Source organism: Schistocerca americana, chromosome 3 (assembly GCF_021461395.2).
Source record: "Schistocerca americana isolate TAMUIC-IGC-003095 chromosome 3, iqSchAmer2.1, whole genome shotgun sequence".
NCBI lineage: Eukaryota > Metazoa > Arthropoda > Insecta > Orthoptera > Acrididae > Schistocerca > Schistocerca americana.
The window spans coordinates 933,053,894-933,065,510 of NC_060121.1; the positions used below are offsets into that span (position 1 = coordinate 933,053,894).

The window sequence follows — 11,617 nt, forward strand, 5'->3', positions numbered from 1 at the left end:
GCTAGTCAGTAACTGTGTGTTCTTTGAGGTCTCTAATTACACCAGCAGATTACTTATTTGATTTTTATTACTTAATTTTTTCATTGGGTTTTATTTCATTTTGCACTATTTTTAATAATTTATCAATACATTACCTTATCAGTAACAATAACTTCTTGCTGTTGTCCTTCTAAGTATATTTATTATTAAAACCCTGTTATTAAGTCCACGCACTATCAAAACCTGACACACTATAGGAAACTAGATGGTGAGTTGAAACAATATGAAGTCATGAAATATGACTTAAGTTACTGCTTTTAGTTTTATTAACCTAATATTTTTATAATTTCTGCTCAGCAGCTTCAAACAAATGTTGTATATTGTTGCAAAGTGAGGAAGATGACAAAACCCAGTCTGATATCATAGAGCAGAACATTGCTGTATATAGCTGCACTTATCATTTCAGTTTGTAAAACCTTGTCAGGTTGAAACAGATTGCTTGATAACTACTACTACTAATTTATGATATCTCACTTTGGCTATTATGAATTTGTGTGTTTAAAATTCCAGATGGTACCAATGTTCTTACCTATTATGCGAGGTACTCTCAACTTACCAGCAGCTAGAGATCCAGAGGTACTTGAGCGACTGGATCCCTCTGGCCCATTAGCATTATGTCAGCGTTATCAGCATCATCTGACACTATGTAGTGAACTTGTCTCCTCAGAACAGGCTGCAATAAATCTACGCATGCGAGAGGTAAGACAGTTAATTTTGTCAGCTCTTGAAGAGGTATTCGTTTGAACACGTATGTCTATTGTAAAAATTGTCTGAGTGAGACAAAACTGTGGCAGAATACTAGATTATCTGGTAGGAAACAAGCCTGGTTCCCAACCCAAACTGAGTTAGATTTTTCACATTCCTAAATCATGTCTGAGTGAGACAGTACTGTGGCAAAATGCTAGCATTATCTCATAGGAATCAGGCCTGGTTCCCAGTCCAAATAGTGTTAGATTTGTCACATTCCTACATCATTCCCAGCAATGTTCCATTTGTGACACATTGCTGTTATGCTTATAGCCATCAAAGCTTATGGTCTAGATAGAAAAGCTTATGGTCATCTTAACACCAGCTAACCTTCCCAAATTCTTAATTTTCCCCTCTGGAGGGTGTGTAGATCCAGAAAAGTTGCCAAATAATGATGTCGTTGCCAATTGCCAGACCACTTCTGGATCTATTTGTTTGGGCAGAAGAGTGCATTGAGTGGATATTAGACCAGTTGCTCCACTGACGTCTTTACTTGGTGTAATTGTTTAAAACCTTTGACTTATCAAATTTTCTTGATCAGATAACTATGAGGATCATGCCATAAGTTTTTAGCAGTATCAAATGGGAAACTCTTGGAATAAAAAGAATGGTCATTGGAAGTCCAGATATTGCACTGACAATGACTTGGGATGTTGTGCTGGCAATAATAGGAAGCTTGACAAGTGTCGATTTAAAAAAAAAAAACCTACTTTCTGTGATAGATAAATCTAAAACAACCCCCCATAGAAAAAAATCTTTGCAAACCAAACTCATATCTGCTCTTTCAAACAGTTAGTCATATCATTTTTGTAGAAACTCAGAACGTATTATGGATGTTGAATAGTAGCCAGTGTACTCAGAGCCATTTGTGGTAAAATCTGCATCATTCACTGCAAAACTAACAAGAGATCACAGTGGGAATGAATTGCCAATCAAAGCAATGGATGGGAGATTGTGACCATGCCAAAACACTGAAGTTGATTTCAATTGTCAGAAATGTTTTGGCCATTTTTTCTGGGATGTAAAGTAGATTATTTTTATCTAATACTTCGCAAATACTTTGCAAGTGTTCTACACCAAAATGATGGAAAAAGTTATAGAAGAGGTTTGGAGAGCAAAAGGAGGAAAATCATCTTTTATCAGGAAAATACACATGAGCACAAAGAATCTTTGGAAATGAGAATATTGAGGGATCTAAAGTATGAATGTACCAACTAACATATTCCAGCATCTAAGAAATTTGTGTCTGAAAATAATATTGAATCCATTGAAAACGGTAATGGAAGATGTATTTCAAGGACCTTCTAAAATTACATCAAGTTGGAATCCAAATATTGGATAAAATGTATTGATCCAAGTACGTTGAAGTAAATGTATTTGATGATGATGAGGAGCAGGAAAGTAAGAAGCAAAATCCTAATGTTAGATTACTTGGAGGAAATGGGGAAATGTTGAGTGCTGGAAGAAGTACTTGACATGCGGAAATGGTAGCCCTAGGACACGCCACAACAACTGCAACAGATTACAAGCAGTCATAGAAGCCATAGAAATTGAGGCAGTGTAAAATTGGCACAGAAGAAATGAGATTATGTTTAACAAACAAAAATTATACAACTCAAATAAACTTAAGTAGATGTAAAATGTGACTCTTCTGTGAAAGACATGATTTTGTGACTGGACAGCTAATTGATGTTATCCATTAAACAAGGACACAGTAAATACTTATCTATGATAAAGAAAATAAATGTAAGTATGAATCAATGGAAAGTCCAGTATAAAATGTAAATAAGTATATGATTACTACTCAAGGAATAGATTTGAGTAACAGACAATGACTAACTGAAATTCCAGATTAAATCCTTTTTCAGAGAACTAACACACACACACACACACACACACACACACACACACACACACACACACTCGCTCTCTCTCTATGAGGGAGCAGCACCCTTACCCAGGGTGGGCAATGGAGACATGGAAAAGGGGGAGGCAGGATGGGAAGAGAGATTACAAGAGATCGTGGTGGTGTGGAATTTGTCACTATAGGCAGAGGTGTCCCTGCCGTTTATACTAAGAGGCAGGGAACAGATTAGGAGTTTTGCCAGAAGAAATCCTTTTGGAATTGTAAAGGAGGGAAGAAGATGGATCCAGAGTAAGAGAGAGGAATGAGGAAAGGAATATGCCTGTGAACTTGGGTGGAGGAGAAAAGTGACATGAAGATTGAAGCTGAAATGCTGAGAATCATGCTCCACAACTCAGTAATCTACTTTGGCTGTGGCCAATTGACCAAATGAATAGATGGTTTGTTGTTGCATCCACATGGAATGCTGTTAAGTAGTTGGAGCAAAATTGGTATATGATACACACAATACTCCCTTGCGTTCTACTGACTAGCCACCACACAATACCACTTGGGACTGGAAAAACTGAACCACATTATCCACTATGGCTTTTACTATAATAATTGAGTAATATTATACCCACAGTCATTCGATCGTCCCGTGCTGTGGTTATCCGCTGAGCCAATATAAAACCCTATTCCATCCGTATACTACTATTCCTCTAACACCCATACCCATGACTCATATCCAACACAGGTGCATATCCATAAATTGAGGCATAACATTCTATGGCAGCTGGCTACTGGCTTCCCTAGGGCTTACTAGAGGACCACATCTGAGTGGCTAAGTCAAGTGAGTGGCACTCACTTCCCATTTCACTATCCACATGTCTCACTTGGTTTCAATTGCACCAGCATCATCGAGTGTGACCGAACTTGTGTGTGACCCCAAGTGGTTAGGAGAACATGGTGGTTAGTTTTGTCACAATGCAGCAAAAATACTATGGTGGAGCACAGAACCTGCGCACTCCACATCTTCAAGGCCCATGCGGATCCGTGTGGCCATGCAAGCCACTAATATAGCTTTGAAATTAGGCAAGGTAGTGTCGGTCAAGCTGGCTGAAGTTTGTTCACCCTCTCTCTCGCACATCACTGCAGCGTGAACACTATGCAGATTGAGTGTGAACAGCAAGCAGATTGGATATAGGCTTGCAGTGCTCTAGGGCTTACTTGTGAATGCACCCATATCGCCTGCCAACTTTTCTGCAACCACTGCACTACATGGATGTGACCATTAACCAATTATTCACATGGCAGTTGTGGTGCATGCTGTTCAGCATTATGTGGTTTACTTCAACAACTTCACAGCTCACAGAATTTTGAGCCCTCTCTCACCATGCAACCCTAATGCCAGTATCACCTTTATATTGAATTAAACTGGTGGTAATACTCCCTTCAAAATGTTGTTTGTTCCTACAGTACCTGTGGTGTCAGGCTCCAGTAATGCCTGTTCCCTACACTTCATCTATTCCCACTCCATTCTACCCTTTTTCTCCACTCTCAAACTCCCCCCAGGTATTTTTGAATTCCGTCCTACCTCACGACTGATATCTTCACTTCCTCATGAATCTTCTATCTTCCCGCCTTCTTCTTTTTCAACATTTCTCTTAGTAGCCTCGTACCCTGCACCTGTGTAGGTGGCACGCCACCGCCCTTCCACCTGTAGTGCATAATACACCTGCACAACCTTTGTTAAGCCCTTCTTCTGCTATTTCTCCCTTTCTCTAACCATTCCAAACTTCTTCCATGTTTCCACCACCCACTTCATCCAAGATTTCCGCCCACCCCAGTCCAACTGGTACCATTAGAGAATGGTGTCTGTTTTTCTACGTGCTGATCTACTGCTGAGCACCTCTTCTATTCAGTAAGTTATGATGTATCCTCATATAAAAATTTATGTTAACAGAAATATTTGAAATGTCATATAGTAACAATTATGATCATCAAAAGAAGCTACTAAGAAGAAAACTGTTGTTGCTAGACATTACATTTACCACTGAAGGTTTTTTCATTAGCAGATTTACATTTTTTATACACATCAATCCCAACAACTCGAACCCTCATTGTGCTTTCATATGTGTAATCATCCACAGCAGCACAAGCACAACACTGCACCTCATAAGGATTCATTAGATCCATTTATACAATATAGTCACCCTTTTGACACATTATTCTCAGGCTATAGGCAGAAGATGACAACTCTGTATGTATTGCTCAAACCATTCAAGTTGAGCAAAACTGTTTTTCTTTCAAAACCACAAATTATGATCAACATACCTTGCTGTTTCATAAGAATCATGCTGACCATGATGCTGATTACACGTATTCAGGAGAGCAAACGAACACAGTTGAAAGTAAACTGCTTAAAACATTTAGCAATACCTGCATATCAGGAAAGTTGTGGGCTAGATTCAAGGAATGAAATAGTAAAGCTTATGAAACTAAAATCTGACTTCACTGTGAAATAAAAACAAAACAGTAACCAAAACAAAGATAGTCTGTTCAAAGTGCACATACATGAAATCAGTTTCTGCTGCTGGGAAACACTGTATTGTGTTGCTCCACCTAATGCATTGTAGTATGAAGGTTCTCATGAGTTGGGAAAGATCTGCTTGTCTTGAAAGAAGAATCTCACACCGAAGTGTTTACTGTAGATGTGGACAACAGATTAAAGAATCATCTCACCGTGCCACACAGCCCTCACATTATTCTCAGCAATATGAGGGACATCTGACACCCATCCACAGTACAGGCCCAAATTATGACTGATCCACCTCCTTGCTGAACCCCTGGGATTGCACCCCTGAGACATACATTGGTACGAGGTTGTCTCCCCCCTCTTCTGTGATGATCGTCAGTTGTCAGTCTAATCCTGCTGTCAGTCAAATCCTGCACTTGTTAGTGAAGAGGACCCAATGCCATTGATGCACATTTTATCCGAAGTGTTTCCTTACCTACTTTCTTCATGCACCGTGATTCTAGGTGTTTTGTACTGTTGTTCATAATGGACACCATGAGAGCAAAGTCTAAACTTGAAATGACATTTTAAGGCATGTTGGCAGACTGAACTATGAGCAAGTTGTTCTATTCATGATTGAGTACACAGTACACTCTAGTGAACTAAACTGAAAATGCAGGTTTACTTTTACCTTCGTTGCACTGGTAGCTTTATGTGGTGATCACTTGTGGCCAAAAGAGTATTGAGAATGAGATTTGTATGATAATAATAATAATTCCTAAAAAAGCCATAAATAATGCAAGTCATGAGAACACTGCAAAACTTTAAAGGTTTTTTCTGCGGCTGTGAAAAAGTGCAATGAGAATATGAAACTAGCTGAAATATGGTGGTGTAGTACAGGGAAAGTGCTTTCCAGGTGATGGATGTACAGTTGATGCAGTCTGATGATGGTCAGAAAATTGAGATAAAAGAACCAGGTGGACAGGTTTGTGAAACTGCTTTACTCTAATCTGTTTTGAGCCTGTTCAACCAGTATTTGTGCAAACCATTGAGTACTAGTGTGTGTTACTACAGCAGAGACGAGAATCAATGTTAAGACGGTCATCCACATGTATCTGCACTTCCTTGAAGTGTGTGCATTATGATTGTCCCACCATCTCATATTTGACCATAAGTGGACATTCAAGCATGCCTTTTGAATCAATTTCCAGTCATAGGGTTTTCTTCACAGGAGCTAATTCTCATATGAAATTCAAATGTGAATCTGTTTCTTTTTTCTAGAATGGTAAACAATGCAGCACAAATTTTTATGCCCACTGAGAAAATCAAATTACAGCCATTTGCTTGACAACTATCTTCTAAAACATAAAACGTCTTGAAACTCTTTCTCCTGAGAAGTACAAATATGTGCAGTTAATATTCCATATTGTTTAATTGTGATAGACAAATAAGCATGAACTGTTGTTTCTAAACATGACTGCTCTCCCCAACAATGGCAATTCTCACATGTCGTACGACTACCACCACTAGCAGCATCATGTTCAGAGCTGTTGCATGCACGCGCTCACACACACACACACACACACACACACACACACACTCTTTTGTTAGATCACACTACCTGTAAATATCACTTGCATGACCTTAAAAATCACTTGGGAGGGAAGAAATTTTGAGTGTGGAGCACTATAAAGCAGTGTCCTGCAGTAGTCGTGACACCAGCTCAGTATTTTCTGTGTCAGTGAAATCATGGCACCTATACATTGTTGGAAGAGAGGGGTGAGCACTTTGAAAGACTGACAAATTTTGGTGAGTGTAGGCTACTTGTTTCCAACTTGTAGACAAAAGCTGCAACAAACCTTGAAAATACCTTGTAATTTAGTCTTATATGAGAGGATAATTTCAGTATATTTGTTCTGAAGCCCCAGTAGGGTTAATTATGAGGTCATGTAACCAGTTACCTTGAGGATGGAGAGGTGAAATATAGACAGGCAGTCAAAACAGAATGGAGATTTTCGCTTTATTATCATAATTTCATTCTTCTCTAGTGCTGATAAACAGTGTGTATGTAAACTAAGGCTTTACATCAATCAGAAGGGTGGCAGAATATGATTTTGGGGGCTATAGGGAAGCTGTTATGAGTTCAGACACTTGAGAATGGTAATCAGAAGCATTATTGGAGAAATAGTTGTGAGTCTCCTTATTAGTATTTGGTGATAGGACTGCTTCAGTAATGCAGTCGGCAGGGAAATGGAAAAAGAGAGGTGAGATTAAGTTATTGTGTGTGTGTGTGTGTGTGTGTGTGTGTGTGTGTGTGTGTGTGTGTAGGGGGGGGGGGGGGGGGTGGTGTATCTATACACGAGTGCTTACAAAAGTTGTTTAAGGACATCTGCTACTCACACATATGATTATGTGTGTCTGTATTTATTCTTGTTACACTTGTGTTGTGTTGTAGGAATCATTTAATCAAGATCCCAGTTTCATAGATAGTTGGTAAAAGTAGTTAATTAAATTTCAAAGATTTTATTGCTGATACATCCGGAATATAACTAACTTATCATAGTTCCTACTACAGTCATTTGTTGATCCTGGATCTGAGAAAATGGCTGTTGGAATTGCCCGTTATATAACGTCGGTCTCAGCAATTGTGTCAAGTAATACTTTAAACTGCTAATGTCTATGAACATAACCGTATGAGGAAAGCAAGGTTAGGACATCTACTTGAATAAATCACTTGCTTACATCTGATTCAGATTATGTGGTAGATTACTTCTTTTCAAATATATATCATTCCATAGTGCATTATCAAAACAGTGTTCATGGTGAACCTGATGAGAACAACAGTTGAGATCCACAATGTTAATGTTACTTCACTCTTGGTTGCAAGCAGTCAGCTCTATATCGCTCTTTATTTACAACAGTGCTTTTCTTCACTAAGTAGTAAGACTATTTTTATAGTGTTGCACCCTTGTTAACTTCAGTCTTCTTTTGCATCAGACTAGTGCTAAATATACAGTTAGTTAGTTATCATGTACGGGTCCAATAGGACAATGCAAGGTACACTCAGTCAAGTTGTTTTTGATGATTAGTCTTCCTTTGCATCCAAATTCGTTTCATCCTTTCAGTATGAATTCTCTTTCTTTCATCAGTCCATGGTGTTCCAGTCCGTTTTCTAATTCCCCCCTGACCAACTTTCCAATCAAATATCTTTTGTTTGAATGTTTTTTTTTTTTTTATCTGTAACATCTGCCAGAGTTACACCAGCTACTTTAAGATCCCCCTTAATCTCAGTGATCCATTTAATTGGCTCAGCTTTGGCCGTACTTCGTTTTTGTAGAGTTTTCCAATTTGTTTTGTCAACCTAGTGGATACCATTCTTTTAATGTACCCTTAAAATTTAAGTCTTCGTTTTCTCATATCATCATGTATGTGTGTGTATTTCCTTATTACTTCTCAGCCTATACGTTTCTCTTTCATTAATTTTGGGGCCTAATATTTTCCTAATAATCTTTCTTTCTTTTGAATTCCATCAGTATCCCTCATTTTATTTAAAATTAAAGTTTCTGCTCCATAAAGACATTCAGGATCGATTGCAGTGGTGTAATGGCTAAGTTTACAAAGTGATTTTTTATTATAAATATTTCCTGTTAATCTGAATGCAGTTGCCATTTTTTGACAGCAGACTTTGTTTGCAGCTTTTTCCAGACCATTTTCTTGTATGATTTCCCCCCCGAGTATTTAAATTCAGAAACCCTTTTTATTTTTCCATATTTCATGTTCATAAACTTTGGTGCTTGTTTGTTGCCTGTCATATATTCTGTTTTTTCGAATGATATTTTTAGTTCTACTTTTTCCACAACTTCTTTAAGAATTGCAATTTGTTTTTGAGTTGTGGTAATATCCCTAGTTGAAATTGCCAGATCATCTGCAAAGGCGAGGCAATCTACTCTAATATTACTTCTACCTAACTTGATTGATTGGTCTATATTTTGACTCGACCTTTGCTCTTGCCAGTCTGTAAAGACCTTTTCCGAAACACAGTTAAAAGGTAATGGGGAGAGTCCATCTCCCTGTCTAACACCAGTCTTTAAGTCCAGTGGTTCAGAAATTTTCTCCATGAATTTAACTTTAGAGCTAGTGTCAGTTAACTTTTCCTTTACAGCATTAGACTTTTATTATCTAGTCCTTGTTCCTTTAAAATTTGGAAAAGAGATTCACAGTCAACTGAGTCGTAGGCCTTTTTAAAATCCACAAATGTACGTACAATATTGTTACTAGTAATAATTTGGCACATAAGAATAGTTTTAAATTAAAAATTTGTTCCGGACAGGATCTGTTTGGTCTAAAGCCTGCTTGGTATTTACTGGTTTTAGATTATAACTGTTTTTGGACCTGATCAAGTAAACATTGAAAATTACTGTGTTCATGAGTGTTTAATTGTCCTCTACCCAATGCAACATTTCCATACAGAAATCCCTACAAGCAACCTTATCTCCATCATTGATGTGCTGTGCCTTTGTGAATCTGTATGGTTTCAAATGCAAATGTCTACACAGTACTTACCAAACAGTCACTTATGGAATGCCAGTCTCGGAATACACAAGTCACATTGATCTTTGTGGACTGCAAGCAAAGCTGTCCTTAACCTGTTGGACATATTAACACAAGGGCGACCGATTCATAATGTTGCCGTGAATAACCTGCCTCAGCAAAGTTCTTGGGCCTAGAGTAAATTGTTGGCCTGCTTGGTGCTTCTTTACCGAATTCAGTGTGGAATTCACACTGAACACTTGTTGCAGCATTCATTTTCTGAAACTAAAAAACATCGAGCACACTCTGCATCATTGAAAGTAGCCTTTTTAACTGTGCACTGTGGTGGCGCTCCTGGTGTGGAATGAGGTACTTATGCACTATGTGAATCAAACTTGAATTTCTTTGCTAAAAAAGGACACACCTACTGATTCTGTAAGTTATCTCAATAAATTTCCATATCATTCCGAAGTTTTAAAGTTGTTTTTGACGCACCCTGTATATACCAAATAAATTAATAAGAAACCGTGCTGTACCCCCATGGCACACAAACAGGTCAGAACACTGTTGGGAGAAGTAATGGAAAAAGCAAACCAAATTTAAAAGAATGCAAAATCCCCAAGACTGGCAGAGTTTTACAGGAGTTTGAAATTTAACGTGAATTTCAATTGAGGTGCTTTTAACACATTCCATAGCACAACTGTCTTGAAATCATTTTTATCCCTGATTTCATAATTGGAAATTTAGTGGCTTACAGATGTTACAAATTCAAGTTGATTTAGAAGTAATCAGTCTTCCAACAGTGACAACAAAATAAAAACTTAGTCCCAATTTAAAAGATCAGTTAATCTCCAGGCTGATTCCTTTTTATCTTGTCATCCAGATTGATGCAGAGGTTACAAGGCTACTGACCCTCATGACAGAGAGGCAGAAACGATGTGCTAAGTATGCAGAGAAACTGAGTAAAGTGCATGAACTGTCACACCAGTTGAACCGTTGTCACACACTTCTCAATCAAACACTGGAAAGCATGGAGACATTAAACAACTGGCTCCCTGTTGAAGATCGTCTTGAGCCTTTTGTATGGACAACTGGATAGCAGTAAGTGGGTGATTTTTGTGGTCATTAAAGTTGGTATGTATGTGTGTGTGAGAGACAGACAGAGAGAGAGAGAGAGAGAGAGAGAGAGAGAGAGAGAGAGAGAGAGAATATATTTGCAATAATTGATACGATGTCTGTGTCCATTAAACATTGTTTTCTCTATGTCTGAATGTGTACAGTTGATTTAATGTATGATAATTTTGTTTCAGTGGCAGTACGCGTGAAGACACCCCTTGATCAGTTCAGAAATAAATTTCACTGGCATTACAGCACTTTCTCTTGAACTAGAATGAATTGTTTTCATGTTATCAAACTTTTATCTCATTATTGTAAATAACTGTATAATAGCACATTGACTCAATGTGCTTTTGAATCATTAAATACTTGTTATGACAAAGCCTTCCATTGTAGTTGGAACTCTATCAGTAATTCCAAGTCATGTTTGTACATTCAATTCTTATTTGTCTAACTGTATTACTGTACTATTTCTTTAATGGTACAGTAATACAAAAGGAATGTTTCATGTCCACAGATATGTGTAAATTCATAGAGAGGGATAACAATCAGGGCTACGGCTTTCCTTATAGTGTTTCCAAGAAGAACAGTTTCACAAAATGCCTGTTATGCAACTAGGTATAAAGGTTCAAGATACTCATTTGCCCTTATGATGCGTTTTTAATACCCAAGTCAAACAATTCATTATGTAAGACCAGCAATTGTGATCTTGAATTTGGATTAAACAACACATAGATTTTATACTGTAAAAAGATAAAAAAAAATGTAAACATCTGTTTAGGCTTTTAGCACTCAGGATTTGTGGAATCAGAGTAAACTCAGCT

General features: G+C 37.8%; 1 protein-coding gene across 1 annotated transcript in view; it reads left to right on the forward strand.

Annotated features, from left to right (window-relative positions):
* Positions 1–11,181, forward strand: part of LOC124605383 (BLOC-1-related complex subunit 5) — a 73,017-nt gene extending 61,836 nt beyond the window's left edge. Inside the window, exons 4-6 of the mRNA XM_047137023.1 lie at positions 550–738; positions 10,561–10,778; positions 10,988–11,181. Coding sequence (XP_046992979.1) covers positions 550–738; positions 10,561–10,776 — 405 coding nt within the window. The 3' untranslated portion in view covers positions 10,777–10,778; positions 10,988–11,181. The remainder of the gene's footprint in view (positions 1–549; positions 739–10,560; positions 10,779–10,987) is intronic.
* The last annotated feature ends 436 nt before the right edge of the window (positions 11,182–11,617 follow it).